The 20,987-nt window shown below is 41.7% G+C and overlaps 1 protein-coding gene across 2 annotated transcripts in view; it reads right to left on the reverse strand.

Moving 5' to 3' along the window:
• SLC35F4 (solute carrier family 35 member F4) overlaps positions 1-20,749 on the reverse strand; it is a 152,263-nt gene extending 131,514 nt beyond the window's left edge. For both annotated transcript variants that reach the window (XM_072115758.1, XM_072115760.1), the window contains exon 1: positions 18,992-20,749. In XM_072115758.1, coding sequence (XP_071971859.1) covers positions 18,992-19,094 — 103 coding nt within the window. In that variant the 5' untranslated portion in view covers positions 19,095-20,749. The remainder of the gene's footprint in view (positions 1-18,991) is intronic.
• Positions 20,750-20,987: the final 238 nt, after the last annotated feature.

Genomic DNA, 20,987 nt, shown 5'->3' on the forward strand with positions numbered 1-20,987 from the left:
GACGTTCCGAATACCCGAGGCTACTTCGTTTTAACCCATGCATTACAATGTGCTAATTGCACATTGTAATGCATGGGGTGTAAAATCCACATATACTGCCATACTGTAGTATGGCAGTATATGATAGGATCGATCAGACTACCTAGGGTTAGAGTACCCTAGGGAGTCTGAAAAATAGTAAAAGTAAAAATAAAAAAAAGTTTAAAAAAAAAAAATTATAATAAAAAAACCTAAAAATTCAAATCACCCCCCTTTCCCTAGAACTGATATAAAAATAAATAAACAGTAAAAATCATAAACACATTAGGTATCGCCGCGTCCAAAAATGCCGGTCTATCAAAATATGATAATGTTTTTTCGCTACGGAAAATAGCGTCCAAAGTCGAAAATGCCATTTTTTTGCCATATTGAAAAATATAAAAAAATTAATAAAAAGTGATCAAAAGGTCACACAGTCCCAAAAATTATAGTAATGAAAACGCCATCAAAATTCACAAAAAATTACACTATCCACAGCTCCGTACACCAAAGTATGAAAAAGTTATTGGCCCCAGAAGATGGCAAAATAAAAAAAAAAATATTTTGTACAGGAGGTTTTAATTTTTTTAAATGTATGAAAACATTATAAAACCTATACAAATTTGGTATCCACATGATCGTACCGACCCAAAGAATAAAGTAGACATGTCATTTGGGGTGCACAATGAAATCCGTAAAATCCAAGCCCACAAGAAAACGTCACAAATGTGGTTTTTCACCATTTTCACTGCATTTGGATTTTTTTCCCGCTTCCCAGTACACGCCATGGAATATTAAATACCGTCACTATGAAGTGCAATTTGTTACGCAGAAAATAAGCCATAACACAGCTCTTTATGTGGAAAAATAAAAAAAGGTATAGATTTTTGAAGTTGGTGAGTGAAAAATGGAAGTGAAAAAACTAAAAAAGGCCAAGTCGTTAAGGGGTTAAATGACAGGGATTATGTGCTTTCAACAATCTCAATTGGTAAGAAAGCTCCATTGAGCTTAAGGGGATTACAGGTTAACAAGTAGGATAGATAGGTTCAGCTGGTGGCAAGTGCATTGTTTTCCTACAGCGCCTCCACAGGTGAAATGAAGTGTTACACAATCTTTATTTAAATTATTAGGCACATTCTCTCATAGATCAGTGTCCCTCATGATGGATAACTATCATATGGAGTTTTATATATTCATGAAAAAGATCATTAATATCAGATGTTGAGGCAAACATCTGGTACCCCCACCATTCAGCTGTTCTCAGCAGTCAATGCATAGAGAAAGCATCAGGAAGCAGATTGCTCCATTCTCTGTGCAGTGGACAGAACTGGTTACTGCAGATCAGCTCCCATTCACTTGTATGGAAGATGAGTTGCAATTACTAGACTTGGCCACTAGAGCTGCCTGCTTACTGTTCCATTCTTTGACACAGGTGATCTGTGTGGGCTCTGGATATCAGACTCCCACCAATGATACTTATGATATATCCTAAGGGATATATCAATATATTTAGCTAGAAAATGTTATTTACACCTAAATAACATTGATGGTTATGTATAGAATTGTTTCCCCTAAATCCCTTCCTCATCCAATCCCTTTCCTTCCTTGGTTGAACTTGATGTATTTGAACTCTTTTTTCAATCGTATAAACTATGATACTATGATAAAATAGGACTTTCACTATATAGCAGCAATAGTCAACATTACTTAACATATGTGAGCATTACAAACCAAGTGGGGCCTTACTTTTCAATAAGTATGCATTATTTAGGTAATGTGACATCATTGTATAACTATTATGACATCACTGTGTGCTTTAACCCTTTCAGGACCTCGCCATTTTTTGTTTTTTCATTATTCACTCCCCACCTTCAAAAATCTATAACTTTTTTATTTTTCCACGTACAGAGCTGTGTGACGGCTTGTTTTCTGCGTAACAAATTGCACTTCATATAGACGGTATTGAATATTCCATGCCGTGTACTGGGAAGCGGGAAAAAAAATAAAAATGCAGTGGAAATGGTGAAAAAATGCATTTGCGCCGTTTTCTTGTGGGCTTGGATTTTACGGCTTTCACTGTGCGCCCCAAATGCTACTTTATTCTTTGGGTCGGTACAATTACGGGGATACCAAATTTGTATAGGTTTTTTAATGTTTCATACATTTACAAAAATGTAGATTTTTTTTTTTTAATTTGCCATCTTTTGGCATTTACAGAGCAGTCCCCTCCCTTTTTGGCTACTATTTACATATGGTCACTCAGCTATCAAACAAGGTTGCGGGGCAAATGTGACATGTGAGCATTTGTGTAGCAGTGCTGGAGTGGTTAATGCATCACTGGGCAGGATTCCTATTTCAATGTCTGGGTAAGTTGAGTGACAACCCATACGGGAGCTGTAACCGTAGACATATTGAATGTTACCTAGATTTCCCAGGAAAGTCCACAACGTATGAACAGACGAACAGAATTTTTTACAACCTGACAAACCAAAGATTTATAATTACAGTACATTTATTTTTTGTTAGGAGGAAACATCCGGCCTGTACTATAAATCCTACCCTGCATCTAACCCTTTCCGGACTGACTTACGGCACTGACTACGCAGGCGACATTTCTCGCTCTTCCCTAATAAGGTCGCCAACTTGATTGGTTTTCTAGAATTAACTTAAGAGCTGCTAACCAAATACCACTTGACTATATTAGTCATCTAATAGATTCTCCTGACTGGTTTCCTGGATAATTTACAAATGAGAATCTACTGAAGCAATTACCGAACAAGGCAAAAATCAATTACAATCTTACATAGCGGTAACAAAGGAGCAAGATGCAAGTGCCGCTTCAGATACAAACTAGCATTGCTTGAATTTGCCTGAAAATGTACCGCAAGTAGCACAGATTAAAAAAAGAGAGACATTGTTAGAAGAATCAATGAAGTTAGGAGTGGATATTGCACTCAATTTAAGCCGCTCATTTACGGGCCAAATCTTGAAGATCAGTCATATGTGAAAGCGGGCAGACTACTTGTCTCACTATAGGTATTATAATTGGGAAGAAAGTCTGTAAACACACCAATTATTACTAATATAAGAAAAATGTCATTATTTTCCACTACTAAGCCTGAATTTTCCCAGACGACACTATATATAGAGAGATTTACTCTAATCCAACACCAATGATCATGACCAAGCACACCTACATGTGGCATGATCTGCACTTCTTATAGCTTCTCATACCTTTTTATGAAAAAGTTTTTTAAAATTATGCAAATGAGCCTGAGGGACTCTGCACCAAATCAACATCTATAAATTTTAAAGGGGCATAAGAAGATAAAAGAAGAGCAGATCCTGCCAGAGGGGGCACGTATCAGCATGTTACTGTGCTTGGTTTACAATCCTTTATACTGGTGGTAGATGTCTTTTAAGGGGGCATCTAGTTTAGAATAAACAGTGACATTTTTCAAAAGATTCACTTCTGAATCTAATCTCTGCAAACAGATATTGTTCCCGTCTTCAAAAAGCACTGATATGAAGGTCCTATTTTGTTTCATTAACTTTTTAAACATATTTTCATGGTGGTTAGGGTTATCATTAGGCTCTAGGTTAATGTAAGAGTTAGAACTAGAACTGCTAACGTTGACCCTAATGCTAATCCTAACCCTATTAAAAAATGATTCCTACAAAAATTTACAAAACAAAACCTTTGTAACCCCCTGCCCCTGCACAGGACCAGAAGGGGGTATATATACATTTCCAGGACTATAATCAACAAATAAATTCTCTCACGTTTAATTTTAACTTTGACTATTTTTTTTCTAATTGGACCCAAAACATCTGTAAAGTTCCATAGTTTTTTTCTCTGGCATTTTTGATTTATTGTACAATCATTTTAGGCTTTTCCCATAGACAACAGATGAATATTTGGGGCTCCCAACTTTACATTTGGTGGACACTTAAAATAGAAGGGCATTGCCCTAAAAGAGAGAATCCAGGAAACTAAAAACAGTAAAGCACTGACCTGACGGTCACCACCTCTCTATAATTAAAGGGATTGTTCACGATCATTTATATCTAATGGCAAGTGCTCAAAAAAAAAACCACACTTTTTTCCCTTGGGCATACTTGGGCATACTTGCACAAGTTGCTGGGGCCCAGAGCTGCTGGGGGGGCCCATAATGAATCCATGGGAATGAGGGGAGCTGTATCTAATGAATCCATAGGGGGTGAGGGGAGCTTTATATAAAATAACCATAAGCGGGCTGTTTATAAGATAACCATGAAGGGGCTTGTTTGGTATTTATCATAGGAATATTTTAGGGAACATGGACTGTTTTAGTTTCCTAATTTTTAATGTCGCCATGGGAGTTCACTGCAAAGGGGCCCAAAGAGCCTACGGAAACTTGGAGCCGACCCTGCGCTGCAGCCATTACATATTGTTTGCTGGTGCCACCTCTGTGTACAAATAGAGACTGAAAGTGACAGGGGGTGTAGTTCCGGACCACTACAGTGGAGAAATGTGGTCTTTAGTTTAGTTTTAAGAACACCCTATACAACTAGCTGTACCTTTGTTATTCCTTGCAGGTACTTTTGAGGATTCAACCTGGTAAGTGTCTGGCCTTTGTATGACTCTTGATAGGACAGACAAATCCTCTTCTATCTCTCAATCACTGGTGTAACAGGCTCAGTTGTGATAACCATATGGTAACTGTTTATTGAACATATAACAAAATATTGTAAGGCTATCATAAAATATAAGTATTTTGATCACATAACAAATTATTCATGAATTGAATTATATATGTATCCACACATGCTAGTTCTAAATAAAGCTTGACAAAGCAAATCGGCAATGATTCCGCATCCAGAATTTGGGCCTGTTCTGTTAATATGGAGCACTCTAGAGAGATACAATTCTGTTCCTAAAGCCTCAGGCTGCCTATGCCTGAAGGTAAACATCTGATATGTGTTGTTATTTATATATGTGGATATTTGACTACTTTTGTTAAAGAAACAAAATTGCTAAAATCAACATTCTTTTAATAGCTTATACATAAAAGCCATTAGGGATGGTCCCTTGTTCTCCTGTTCTGCAGGGGTCCCAGTTGTTGAAACCTCGGCAATCTGATATTCCCTAGTGGCTTTGGCGGGACAAACCCTTTAACTTATTAAAAAGTGTCCATTTTGGGTTTGTCTTCACTAAGCGCAAATCTTCAATGCGCAATGCCATAGAGGAAGAAAGATTTTTTGAAAAGGACCTGTCTGTACTTATAATATATAATAATAATTAATAATAATAGTTCCTTTATTTATATAGCGCACACAGATTACGCAGCACTGCACAGAGCTTGTCTAGTCAGTTCCTGTCCCCATGGAGCTCCCAATCTAATCAATCAACCAGTATGTTTTGTAGTGTGAGAGGAAACCAGAGGACCCAGAGGAAACCCATGCAAACATGGAGAAAACATACAAACTCAGTTGACCCTGGGACTTGAACACAGATGCCCAGTGCTGCAAGGCTGTAATGCTAACCAATAAGCCACCATGCCGCCCTATATAAGAGGTTAAACGCCAGCATCTAAGGCAGGGGTCTCAAACTCAATTTACCTGGGGGCCGTTGGAGGTAGATTCTGGGTAAGGCTGGGCCGCATCAAGTTTTCCACACAAAATGCGCTTACAAAATATCATTATTCAGATTCAAATGTCATGGCGTCTCCCAGTGCAAGGAAAGCCCCAAGCTGGGAGACGTGTTTTCTCTATGAATGCGTCCTGTGTACCGAGGGGTCCCAAGCTCCTACCGCACTGAGCCCAGTCAGGGACACTCCATTTTTTTATATTTTTCAAAATGGCAAAATAGTGCCATTTTCGAATTTGGGCGCTATTTTCCGTAACGGGGTTAAACACACTGAAAAACCGTTATCATATTTTGATAGATCGGGAATTTTCGGACGCGTCGATACCTGATATGTTTATGATTTTTACTGTTTATTTATATTTATGTTAGTTCTAGGGAAAGGGGGGTGATTTGAAATTTTAGGTTTTTTTATTATTATTATTTTTTTTTTAACTTTTTTTTATTTTTATTTATACTATTTTTCAGACTCCCTAGGGTACTTTAACCCTAGGTTGTCTGATCGATCCTATCATATACTGCCATACTACAGTATGTCCCCCCCACCAGTAGCCATAATTAATGTCCCCCCCAGCAGTAGCTATAATTAATGTCCCCCCCCCCACCAGTAGCCATAATTAATGTCCCCCCCACCAGTAGCCATAATTAATGTCCCCCCCACCAGTAGCCATAATTAATATCCCCCCCAGCAGTAGCTATAATTAATGTCCCCCCTCCAGTAGCCATAATTAATGTCCCCCCCAGCAGTAGCCATGATTAATGCCCCCCCCCCTCCAGTAGCCATAATTAATATCCCCCCAGCAGTAGCCGTGATTAATGTCCCCCCCACCAGTAGCCATAATTAATATCCCCCCCAGCAGTAGCTATAATTAATGTCCCCCCTCCAGTAGCCATAATTAATGTCCCCCCCAGCAGTAGCCATGATTAATGCCCCCCCCCCTCCAGTAGCCATAATTAATATCCCCCCAGCAGTAGCCGTGATTAATGTCCCCCATAGGTAATATCCCCCCAAATAGCCATTTCCTAACTTTCACCTATGCCCCCCCAAATAGAAACAGGGCCCCATATACTTAAGCAAGATAAAAAATAAAACTCTTACCTAGTTATCCCGCTCCTCTTCGCGCTCTCTCTTCTGCAGATCGGCGCAGGCGACGGCTGATGACGCGTCTGCCAGGTCAGGTGCCGGGTCATGGACCTCAGCAGACCCGGCGCAGGCAGACGTGTCGGCGTCTATGGATGCGATGGGTGGGAACGGCCGCTGAGGTGGGTGGGACGGTGGGCGGATCGGGGGCCCGTTCTTATTTTGAATTGGGACAGCTCCGGGCCCTCCCTGATCCAGCGCACGGACCAGATACAGAACAGTCCGTGCGCTGTAACGGGAAGGCCCGCGGCTGTCACAATTTAAAACATCTGCCCGCTGGGCTGCGCCGAGTTATCAGCGCAGCGCAGGGGTCAGGTGCGGGCCTCTGACTGACCATGGGCCCGGTCTCAGTCGCGACCCCTGCGACCGCGATCGGTACGCCACTTACCGGCTGAGCCCTCTCCATGCAGCGCGACCAGGTGGGGGGCCACAAAATATTGTCCCCTGGTCGCGAGTTTGAGACCCCTGATCTAAGGTTTATTCTTCCCTGGGTATTGGCAGTTTAATTCATCTGTCAATTATATACATTTCTTCAAATGGATGCTATTAAAAAAAGAATTACCCGTTTAAAGATAATTTCTCATAAATTTCTCATAAAGGGTGCACTGAAGACAGCAGGTTCCCACATAGCCACTATGGATGCTATAGACGCAGGTATGGCCCTTTTGTTTGAATGTCACAAATGTCACACTGGAGTCAGTGGCCTTGGGGTTGTAGCAGTTGCAACTGGGGCCATAAGCTAGGAGTACCCATTGTAGAGATTGTAGAGATCCATTGTAGACAAGCTGCCAGACATGTCGTCTTCTATCATGGGATTAGTAGCAGTAGGTCAATATATAGTAATGGAAGGATATTAAATTAAATGTATCTGCAAGAGACTATGTAAAAGAGACTTCTATCAAAGAGACTGCTGAGCCTTAGAGAAGATTTTATGGCCATGTAGAGAAGACATCACTGGATGGAATTACATCTCACTGCATATAACTGTTATCTAAACCATTATACAGGTATCTTCCTTACACAGAGGGAGCAATATATATACACTCACCGGCCACTTTATTAGGTACACCTGTCCAACTGCTCGTTAACACTTAATTTCTAATCAGCCAATCACATGGCAGCAACTCAGTGCATTTAGGCATGTACACATGGTCAAGACAATCTCCTGCAGTTCAAACCGAGCATCAGTATGGGGAAGAAAGGTGATTTGATGCCTTTGAACGTGGCATGGTTGTTGGTGCCAGAAGGGCTGGTCTGAGTATTTCAGAAACTGCTGATCTACTGGGATTTTCATGCACAACCATCTCTAGGGTTTACACAGAATGGTCCGAAAAAGAAAAAACATCCAGTGAGCGGCAGTTCTGTGGGCGGAAATGCCTTGTTGATGCCAGAGGTCAGAGGAGAATGGGCAGACTGGTTCGAGCTGATAGAAAGGCAACAGTGACTCAAATCGCCACCCGTTACAACCAAGGTAGGCAGAAGAGCATCTCTGAACGCACAGTACGTCCAACTTTGAGGCAGATGGGCTACAGCAGCAGAAGACCACACCGGGTGCCACTCCTTTCAGCTAAGAACAGGAAACTGAGGCTACAATTTGCACAAGCTCATCAAAATTGGACAGTAGAAGATTAGAAAAACGTTGCCTGGTCTGATGAGTCTCGATTTCTGCTGCGACATTCGGATGGTAGGGTCAGAATTTGGCGTCAACAACATGAAAGCATGGATCCATCCTGCCTTGTATCAACGGTTCAGGCTGGTGGTGGTGGTGTCATGGTGTGGGGAATATTTCCTTGGCACTCTTTGGGCCCCTTGGTACCAATTGAGCATCATTGCAACGCCACAGCCTACCTGAGTATTGTTACTGACCATGTCCATCCCTTTATGACCACAATGTACCCAACATCTGATGGCTACTTTCAGCAGGATAATGCGCCATGTCATAAAGCTGGAATCATCTCAGACTGGTTTCTTGAACATGGCAATGAGTTCACTGTACTCAAATGGCCTCCACAGTCACCAGATCTCACTCCAATAGAGCATCTTTGGGATGTGGTGGAACGGGAGATTCGCATCATGGATGTGCAGCCGACAAATCTGCGGCAACTGTGTGATGCCATCATGTCAATATGGACCAAAATCTCTGAGGAATGCTTCCAGCGCCTTGTTGTATCTATGCCACGAAGAATTGAGGCAGTTCTGAAGGCAAAAGGAGGTCCAACCCATTGCTAGCATTGTGTACCTAATAAACTGGCCGGTGAGTGTATATATATATATATATATATATATATATATATATATATATATATATATATATATTGCTCCCTCTGTAATATATACATATATATTACAAGGTTACTGTGACCCTAATTTGTAGGACCCTACCAACGCACATGCCATTATGCTGCCATTATGCTGTGGAACGGCACAGATGAGATACAACTGGTTGGCATGAGGAGCACTTGTGCAGGGAGCCCAACCTGAAATTTAAACTAGGGCCTGGAACTCCTTAGCTACAGCCATGATAACTCAAGAACATCAGCTCATACCTCTGATGTAATATATGACATTATTATCAATTTCTGCTCAAGTTTAAGGTGATCATAGTAACATACTCCCTCACTGTCAGGATGGGGGTCTCATCAATCATTTGGAGAAGGACCTTATAAAATCTCGTTATCACAGTGGTTTCTGGTGACTTTATACATTTTTCAATGAAATACATAATGATCCAAGTGGAACCATTCATGAGTTGCAGATTTAGTATTGAGCTGGGGCTACTTTGTGTATTGACACCATACATTAAGCGTAGGTCTATTCCTAATAATACAACCCATAAATCATCATCTTCTTGACCTTCTAATGCCAGGAGGCTCCCAGGCGGGTGCTATAACTCCTAATGGCATTGATTTATTTGTAATAAATGACAACAATATATTACCCCACCATATTTTACCCACTTAAGAATATTCCAGATGGTACAGACAGAAAATTGCAACATCAGATCCTGCATCCAAGTGTATCTAGAGCCCTGAGTATCATTCGTGGGAATATCCCTTTAATCATAGGCATGTCTGGTTAAGACCATTGCTCCCAAAAAGTTCTCTTATGTTTTCCTATGACTACGTCTTGGTAAGGGCTCCGGAAACATAAAAAAGGATAGATCACAGCCTTAAAAACATACAGCAGAAAAAAAGAAAGTGAGTTTATATAACCTGCGTGATACATTTGGAAGGCAGCCACAAATCTTTGTCTCCACTGACTTCTTTGCCAGCAGGGTAGCATAGAATTACTCATAGACACCTCGGTACAGGATGCCCCTTACTGATGTGAGCAGTATCTGAAGTTGACATGATGAAAATCTCACCATTATGCAAAGTTAAGATACCTGGTACCCTTATTTTAGTATTCCTCATGTATTTCTTTTGATTCCTAGTCCCTTGTACACTAATATAAATGGTTACCAGCTTCTCAGACTACTTCATGACTACTGTGCCTCGACAGGCTGAAAATGTCCTCCCCATCCTTGAATGTAACAACTAAGAGCAGGAGAAGTATCCCAGACTACCAAAAAACAGCAATCAGCAACCAATGAAAAGAGTGATAGAAGTTCAGAACATTATATTTTTTACCATGTATTACGTATTTTTACGATTTTCTGTCTTTGAAACCAGAACAAAACAAAGCTGCTTCCATTTATTGATACATTACCCTCCGGTGCTGCTATCCACAGGACTGAATTCATGCGTACCATTTTAATGTACCTACTTTAAAGGGAACCTGTCAGCAGAAACTGACCTAATATGTTGCCAATCAGCCAAAAACCTTCCAGATCATATTTCTTTCATGACCCAGTGTGGTGGCATCATACAGAAGGGAAAGTGAAGTGAAATGTATAAAGTTGGTTGCATAAAGTCAAGGAGGCAGAGATTTTAACACTAAAGTCAAGCTCTCTCTTCCTCAGAAAGCCCCCTTCACCATTATTGATGGTCCTGCATACATAGACATCACTAACCAGAACTCCTGAAGTCCAATGAATGATGTCAACTACTCTGAAAAACTACTCTGCTTGACAATATTCTGTTAGTGGTTTATTATGGGTATTGTTGATGACAGGTTCTCCTTAATTAAAAGGAAATATGCCCCTAGCCAACCTCCCCCGGCTGCAAATTCATCATACTTTCTTGTAGGGCCACTAATACATCTCATAACCCTTAATACAGCTTAATTCCTCCACAAAAAATGTTGTACCCATATGCAAATTAACCCAGAAGTCTTTAGAGGCATCTCTGGAGCGCCCCAAGGCTCCTTTCTTCTTTCCTGTAATCCCTCACACCCCTCAACGCCAACTCTTACTCTCCTCCTACTCTACATCAGTCTAGTGCCCACTACATCTGTACAGCATGTTCCCCAGATTGGTTTTAGAGGAAGCTAAAGAAAGAAGGGGATAGATGGGAAACTGGAGACTGAAGCCGGACTCAGGAGCATGTGCTGTGAGCCTGCACTTGCACAATGTAGATGATCACACAATGGCTTGTATCATGGCACATGCGCCAGTTAATTCATTGTAGTTTAGTGCTCTTTTGTGCATGCGCAATATGCTGAGGCCATCCGAATAGCTTGAGAAGGGGTTAAGAGCTTGAAGTGATGAGAGACAAAGTGACTCTGGGAAGGATTATAGGCAGATAAAATTATGTTGGAGACCTTTCAGTCAATCTTCCCTAGGTGACAGTCTTCCTAATTAGTTTGTATTCTGCTGTATCTATGGTGTCTTGTATAAGAGTCTGGACACCCTAGAGCAGTGATGGCGAATCTATGGCACAGGTACCAGAAGCGGCACTCAGAGCCCTTTTTGTGGGCACCCGGGCCATCACCCCAGCGTACCAGACAAGACTCAAAGAATGTTCCTGCAGTTCTAAGCAACTTAAAAGATGCTGCTTTCAGTCATATTTTGATACTGACTTTGCTACTTGGGACTGTAGGAAGAGGGAGAATTAGACAGGGCAGAATTATCTGTGTACAGAGGGAAACTGGAAAGAAGCTAAAATGATGAAAATGTTCCATCTTTCTATTGTGTTGCTGTCCTCAGGAGGCCAATATGATTGAAAGTTGTTGAAAAGGGAGCAATAAGTTACTACTTTAATTTTTGGTTGGCACCTGGGTTATAGTTTGGGCACTCGGCCTCTAAAAGGTTTGCCATCACTGCCCTAGAGTATTCTCTGTTATTCTGGTGGACCAGTCCAACTCTGATTACAGCAGTGTAGCAGGAGCCTTGGGGTGCTCCATAGAAGCCCACTAAAGCCCTTGTGGGCTGATATACATATGAAGAAAAAGCATTTTCACAAGAAATAAAGCTTGTAATGAGCTCCATATGACGGAGTGATAAGTTTTGGGTGTTAAATGAACCTAAATTATTCCATTTAACTAAAAGGTTATCTTTAATGCGTTATGTGTCAGATTAAGGCTATATTCACACTGCCGTTGCCCGCCCGTACCGTACCGTAGCGGGCAACGGCAGTGTACGGGGAGAGGAGGAGGAGGTGAGCGCAGCTCACCCCCGCCCCTCTCCATAGCAACATATGGTGCACGGCGCCGTATTACGGGAAAAGATAGGACATGTCCTATCTTTTTCCCGGGTACGGAACGGTACGGTGCCGCACGTGTGCTGCACCGTACCGCTCCCGTAGGGTGCCGTGCGCCCATAGGAGTGTATGGGGGACGTATATCGGCCGTATATACGGCGGCCGTATATACGTCCCCCATACGTTCGTGTGAATATAGCCTAAGATGTACAGGTTCTTGCTGTAGTTATAGAGTGTCTTTTATAGTATGAAGTGATGGAGCTGCTGCATTATTGAATAGGATCCCCTTAACAATGCATTGTTATAGTATTTATAAATATTTACCTGAATTGAGCCCCCATTTAGTTCCACATTAATAATATCTCATAACAAGCCCCTACATTTATCAACTTATGAATGTTTATGCCTTTGGATCAACCTTCACTTTATCTACAGTATACACACTGATAAGGATAATTAAAAGAAAGTAATTAACACCTGCACAAATGTTTAATGACATGACTTGCTAATTATCAAGAACCCACAATTAATTAAATATACTTCACATACACCGAGACACTCTGTTCAGATAGGCAAACAATTTCCATCTCAATTAGCAAAAGTAAGGAAGGATGTGCTCCCCGGAAGAGGCTGCTATAAATACTTGTGATGTGTCATTATCTAGACCAGGAACTCCCAGAAATGTCTGACTTACCCACTGCTACCGAATACTGCTGTATGACTCTTAAAGGGAATGTGTCACCAAGCTTTTAGGTTATTTTTAGGACCTTTTCACTACTATCTACACGTCATAACAATAAAAACAACATCCTGAAACTTTCACTGGGGACTTTCACTACTGACAATAGAAAACATCACAACTTATCTCCTGCCCCTCCCTATACAATGACCTCTATATAGGTAACACTGACCCATCATTACATCACTACTGACAATAGATGATGTCACAGCTTATCTCCTCCCCTCCCTGTACAATGACCTCTATATAGATAACACTGACCCATCATTACATCACTACTGACAATAGATGATGTCACAGCTTATCTCCTCCCCTCCCTGTACAATGACCTCTATACAGATAACACTGACCCATCATTGCATCACTACTGACAATAGATGATGTCACAGCTTATCTCCTCCCCTCCCTGTACAATGACCTCTATATAGATAACACTGACACATCATTACATCACTACTGACAATAGATGATGTCACAGCTTATCTCCACCCCCTCCCTGTACAATGACCTCTATATAGATAACACTGACCCATCATTACATCACTACTGACAATAGATGATGTCACAGCTTATCTCCTGCCCCTCCCTATACAATGACCTCTATATAGGTAACACTGACCCATCATTACATCACTACTGACAATAGATGATGTCACAGCTTGTCTCCTCCTCCTCCCTGTACAATGACCTCTATATAGATAACACTGACCCATCATTACATCACTACTGACAATAGATGATGTCACAGCTTATCTCCTCCTCCTCCCTGTACAATGACCTCTATATAGATAACACTGACCCATCATTACATCACTACTGACAATAGATGATGTCACAGCTTATCTCCTCCTCCTCCCTGTACAATGACCTCTATATAGATAACACTGACCCATCATTACATCACTACTGACAATAGATGATGTCACAGCTTATCTCCTGCCCCTCCCTATACAATGACCTCTATATAGATAACACTGACACATCATTACATCACTACTGACAATAGATGATGTCACAGCTTATCTCCTGCCCCTCCCTGTACAATGACCTCTATATAGATAACACTGACCCATCATTACATCACTACTGACAATAGATGATGTCACAGCTTATCTCCTCCGCCTCCCTGTAAAATGTCCTCTATATAGAGAACACTGATCCATCATTACATCACTACTGACAATAGATGATGTCACAGCTTATCTCCTGCCCCTCCCTATACAATGACCTCTATATAGATAACACTGACACATCATTACATCACTACTGACAATAGATGATGTCACAGCTTATCTCCTCCCCCTCCCTGTACAATGACCTCTATATAGATAACACTGACACATCATTACATCACTACTGACAATAGATGATGTCACAGCTTATCTCCTCCCCCTCCCTGTACAATGACCTCTATATAGACAACACTGACACATCATTACATCACTACTGACAATAGATGATGTCACAGCTTATCTCCACCCCCTCCCTGTACAATTACATCTATATAGATAACACTGACCCATCATTACATCACTGATGATAATAGATGATGTCAGAGCTTATCTCCTCCTCCCTGTACAATTACATCTATATAGATAACACTGACCCATCATTACATCACTACTGACAATAGATGATGTCACAGCTTATCTCCTCCCCTCCCTGTACAATGACCTCTATATAGATAACACTGACCCATCATTACATCACTACTAACAATAGATGATGTCACAGCTTATCTCCTCCTCCTCCCTGTACAATTACATCTATATAGATAACACTGACCCATCATTACATCACTACTGATAATAGATGATGTCACAGCTTATCTCCTTCCCTCCCAGTACAATGACCTCTATATAGTGAACACTGACCCATCATTACATCACTGATGACAATAGATGATGTCACAGCTTATCTCCTCCCCCTCCCTGTACAATGACCTCTCTATAGATAACACTGACCCATCATTACCTCACTACTGACTATAGATGATGTCACAGCTTATCTCCTCCTCCTCCCTGTACAATGGCCTCTATATAGATAACACTGACCCATCATTACATCACTACTGGCAATAGATGATGTCACAGCTTATCTCCTCCCCTCCCTGTACAATTACATCTATATAGATAACACTGACCCATCATTACATCACTACTGGCAATAGATGATGTCACAGCTTATCACTTCCCCCTCCCTGTACAATGACATCTATATAGATAACACTGACCCATCATTACATCACTACTGACAATAGATGATGTCACAGCTTATCTCCTCCCCTCCCTGTACAATGACCTCTATATAGATAACACTGATCCATCATTACATCACTACTGACAATAGAAAACATCACAACTTATCTCCTGCCCCTCCCTGTACAATGACCTCTATATAGATAACACTGACCCATCATTACACCACTACTGACAATAGATGATGTCACAGCTTATCTCCTCCCACTCCCTGTACAATGTCCTCTATATAGATAACACTGATCCATCATTACATCACTACTGACAATAGATGATGTCACAGCTTATCTCCTGCCCCTCCCTATACAATGACCTCTATATAGATAACACTGACACATCATTACATCACTACTGACAATAGATGATGTCACAGCTTATCTCCACCCCCTCCCTGTACAATTACATCTATATAGATAACACTGACCCATCATTACATCACTGATGACAATAGATGATGTCACAGCTTATCTCCTCCCCCTCCCTGTACAATTACATCTATATAGATAACACTGACCCATCATTACATCACTACTGACAATAGATGATGTCACAGCTTATCTCCTTCCCTCCCTGTACAATGACCTCTATATAGAGAACACTGACCCATCATTACATCACTGATGACAATAGATGATGTCACAGCTTATCTCCTCCCCCTCCCTGTACAATGACCTCTCTATAGATAACACTGACCCATCATTACCTCACTACTGACTATAGATGATGTCACAGCTTATCTCCTCCTCTTTCCTGTACAATGACCTCTATATAGATAACACTGACCCATCATTACATCACTACTGGCAATAGATGATGTCACAGCTTATCTCCTCCCCTCCCTGTACAATTACATCTATATAGATAACACTGACCCATCATTACATCACTACTAGCAATAGATGATGTCACAGCTTATCACTTCCCCCTCCCTGTACAATGACATCTATATAGATAACACTGACCCATCATTACATCACTACTGACAATAGATGATGTCACAGCTTATCTCCTCCCCTCCCTGTACAATGACCTCTATATAGATAACACTGATCCATCATTACATCACTACTGACAATAGAAAACATCACAACTTATCTCCTGCCCCTCCCTGTACAATGACCTCTATATAGATAACACTGACCCATCATTACATCACTACTGACAATAGATGATGTCACAGCTTATCTCCTCCTCCTCCCTGTACAATTACATCTATATAGATAACACTGACTTATCAATACATCACTTCTGACAATAGATGATGTCACAGCTTATCTCCTCCCCCTCCCTGTACAATTACATCTATATAGATAACACTGACCCATCATTACATCACTACTGACAATAGATGATGTCACAGCTTATCTCCTCCCCCTCCCTGTACAATGACCTCTATATAGATAACACTGACCCATCATTACACCACTACTGACAATAGATGATGTCACAGCTTATCTCCTCCCCCTCCCTGTACAATGACCTCTATATAGATAGCACTGACCCATCATTACATCATTTCATTACTGACAATAGATGATGTCACAGCTTATCTCCTCCCACTCCCTGTACAATGACCTCTATATAGATAACACTGACCCATCATTACATCATTACTGACAAAAGATAATGTCTCAACTTATGTACAGGATGGAAATCTCTATAATAGCCCTTAATGAGTCAGACCTAGTCTATTATCATCCATGGCTGGGAGGCTGCTGTAAAGCACATCTCTAAATGCTGTAAAAAGTGCAGAGAAGCTGAAGCAACATGGCAGGGGGATTTTTCTTCAGTCAGAAAAAAACATTAGAAAAAAGTTATTTATTTGTTTATTATAAATAGATAACAATGAAACATGATTGTACATTCCCTATTTCACTTTAGTGCACTCCTCCTCAGGCCCTGGGCCTTAGTAAACTATATCATTTCATTAGTCATCCTTTTCCAGAGTATTAGTGAGGAATATGATTAGGACTCAGAGGAGAACTCTAATCAGCAAATACCTAAACCCCTAAACAAGTAAATTGTGTCACTTTTGCACAACAATCATCAATTTGTCAGCCGATAGATGGGGGAGGGGCTTAGCTGCCCACGCGTAAGAACGGAAATCAACTCCAAATCTAAGATGTCATTGATTTTCAGACTAGAATTAAGGGCGTCTGTGGCACTTCCTCTGCAGCCTCCAAAAGTGACTCATATCAGACAAACATGACTCTTCTCTGCTCATTTTCACATGACTTTGGAGAAGATTTTTTTTTATATGTAAACAGGCCAGGTTTCACAGAAAAGAGGAAATTCTTGAGAGGACATATCCAAGCCGACATGAGGGAGATAATAGTTTAGTAAAGTAAGAGCTGGTGTTGGTGTCTTTTTTACTAGAAATAAATATCCTATTCCCCAGAGATCTGTCATTTTAGAGAAAATGTGATTCTTAGCATAATGTAATTTGGCTTCTTGGTGCACCAGGGCTGTGGCCATGAATACTACTGCACTTGTTTTAATATTTTTATGCGGCCCAGCTAATAACATGCCCTACAATCTTGTAAAAAATGTATTATATTTCTTTATGGTCAATATCTCTATCTCCTGTCAGTGAATATGTACATTCTTGTTTACATGTACAAAACACACAGTACATCCAGAGGCTGAAGTCTCCTTCCAGCTTGTCCCTAAATGTATTTTTATAAGTCACTTCAAAAGTGACTCCTTTTAGGCAAAAATGACTCTTCTTTGTTCATTTTCACATGACTTTGGAGAAGATTTTTTTTATACGTAAACAGGTTAGGTCACGTTTTCTTGTATTTTTTTTAGCATTTTACGTAGATTACTCATAAACTTTTACAACTTGCTACACTTCAGTCCAGCCAGACAATCTCCTATCCAACTAATGTAAATGTATGAGTGAGGAGTTCAGATTGTGCTTCTTACAATTTAAGTGAACCAAACTATTAGCTTTAAGAATGATTAGGTCTGAGCTGCATTTCCTTTAGCCTCTGGATCTAAGCATGAATATTAGGAGCTAACGAAGGAGCAAAGAACACCAAAAAGTTGTCCATATAAGTATAAAAAATTTAATATAAATCTCTAAACATAATGGAGCAATGTGCATTCTATAGATAGATGGCCCTGCAGAGCTTCTATAAAAATAATAAGATATACAATAATACAACAACAACAACAGAGTAATACATTAATCTGGCCTCCCCTTCTACAAATTCCACAATTCCCTTCCTACTTCCTGAAGTGAGGAGCAGCATTGTATCTGCTATTTGTCAGGAAGCTGTTTAATATGTGCAATGCTCATGGACCTGCCAGATAAGGAACAACCAAGGACCTTTACTATGAGCAATGCTGCAATTCTCCATCCATTCCAATGCTGAGCTGTCTGTAATACATCATACAATACACAACCACATTAGCTGGTCTTATATAGCCCAAACATCACACTTTGCCCACATTAATCATATAACAAGAAGAAGCATGTACCATGCAATGTCTGATTGTATGTCACAGAAGTGTATATATCACCTGTACACAAAGAATACAGAAAGATCTTGTGTTTGCTTCTCACATGCATTACAGCAATAGCTCAAGGCTGATGCCACACACATTAAGGAATCTGCTAAATCTTACGTTTCTGGCTGGAGTAACCTGGGTAATACCCATAATATCCAGTGATCCTCAAGATCCTGTCTTCTATGGTGGCCACACCGTTGGGGGCTGCTTTGACATCCATAAAGATGGAAGGAATTGGAGTAATGTGTTGACCGAAATGTTCCTTACAAGGTTCTGTCTGCTTTAGTCTCTGCTGCTCTGCAAGGCTTGTATGGGGTAGTCCCAAGTGCTACCCAGAGTCTTGACTAATACTTGTGCTGCAAGGTACTAAGATAGTGAGCCTGTTGTAAGCCTCATTAGTGTCACAGTCTGCTGCACTGTAGTAGTAGTAGGAGTAGTAGTAGTAGTGGTAGTAGTAGTAGTAGCAGGGCTCACAGTGATGACTGACAACACTGCTAGTGTCCCAAATTCACAGATGCTTCACTGTTGTGCATTAAACTTCGCTGATGGAAATTGTAGGTTCTTCAAAGGTGCTGATCCAGCAGTGTCCACACTAATACTAGGACTAAACAGCTGCCGTGTATTCCAAGTCTAATGCAACTGTCCACAATGTTGATCCAAACTTATGCTGAGTGCTGATCCACACACTAGTGCTGCTGTGCAAAGTACCGGTCCACAAACTAGTGCTACTGTGTGAAGTACTGATCCACACACAGGAGTGCTGCTGTCCTAGGTGCTGAGTTACACACAAAGGGTTGCTGTCTTAGGTGCTGATCCACAATTACACTGCGCACCAGTGCTACTGATACTGGCACTTCTGCTGTCCCAAGTACTGATCCACACTTATACCGAACACTTATGCTGCTGTGCAAGAAGCTTCTCCACACTTATCCTAGTATTGCTGATCCACAACTATGTAATGACTAGTTCATGGTGCTGATCCACTCTTATACTAAATAACAGTTGATTCACACTAGTGCTGTTGTCCTAGATGCTGCTTCACGCGTGTCCTGAACACTAGTGCTGCTGTGCCAGGTGCTGATCCACAATTAGTCCACTAGTAACCCAGGCTATGGTTGATGTAGCACTTCGGTCCAGACTCCCATTTACCGTCGTGCTCCTCCGTGCTGGAGCAGAAGGGTCCGGACAAACTGTGGTGCTGAAGCAGAATGGTCCGGTGTAGCTATGGTGCTGGAGCAGAAGGGTCCGGATCAGCTGTGGTACTGGAGCAGAAGGGTCCGGTCTAGCTGTGGTGCTGGAGCAGAAGGGTCCGGACCAGCAGTGGTGCTGGAGCAGAAGGGTCCGGTCTAGCTATGGTGCTGGAGGATAGGGTCCGGTCTAGCTATGGTTCTGGAGGATAGGGTCCGGTCTAGCTATAGAGCTGGAGGAGAAGGGTCCGGTCCAGCTTTGGTTCTGGAGCAGAAGGGTCCGGTCTAGCTGTGGTGCTGGTGGAGAAGGGTCCGGTCTAGCTATGGTGCTGGAGCAGAAGGGTCCGGTCTAGCAGCTGCTCGCCAGGCAGTCCCCGGCCTCTGCTGAGCTGCGGCACCGGCTCCTCTCACATGTGTCCCCGGGCAGCTCCGTGCAGGATCAGCTCTGCTGCATCACTGAGGCGCCCCTGCTACTGTCAGTGCTATCCCCGCGGCTGCCTGCCCCTGCTGCTGTCAGTGCTATCCCCGCGGCTGCCTGCCCCTGCTGCTGTCAGTGCTATCCCCGCGGCTGCCTGCCCCTGCTGCTGTCAGTGCTATCCCCGCGGCTGCCTGCTCCTGCAGTGTTATAGCTATAGGTGTAGGACGGCTTCTCATCAGCACAAGCCGGCCTCTGTGCTATCCAGGAGCACACAACTTCTACCGCCTGCAGGTGTGCGACACGACGACTAGGGGGCGCTGCTGCAGAATCAGAGAACTGCATGCACTGAGCCATTGCCTGCGAATAGGACTAGTTCAGCATTTATTGCATCAAGATATTGAACTCCAGTTTACATTTTCTTCATAATGACTAAAACATATTATAGAGATATTAAAATGTTACAATCTCACATTCTGACATCGAATGATATCACAAAAATTGTAATAAA

This window comes from Engystomops pustulosus, chromosome 7 (genome assembly GCF_040894005.1).
Source record: "Engystomops pustulosus chromosome 7, aEngPut4.maternal, whole genome shotgun sequence".
In the NCBI taxonomy this organism is placed as follows: domain Eukaryota; kingdom Metazoa; phylum Chordata; class Amphibia; order Anura; family Leptodactylidae; genus Engystomops; species Engystomops pustulosus.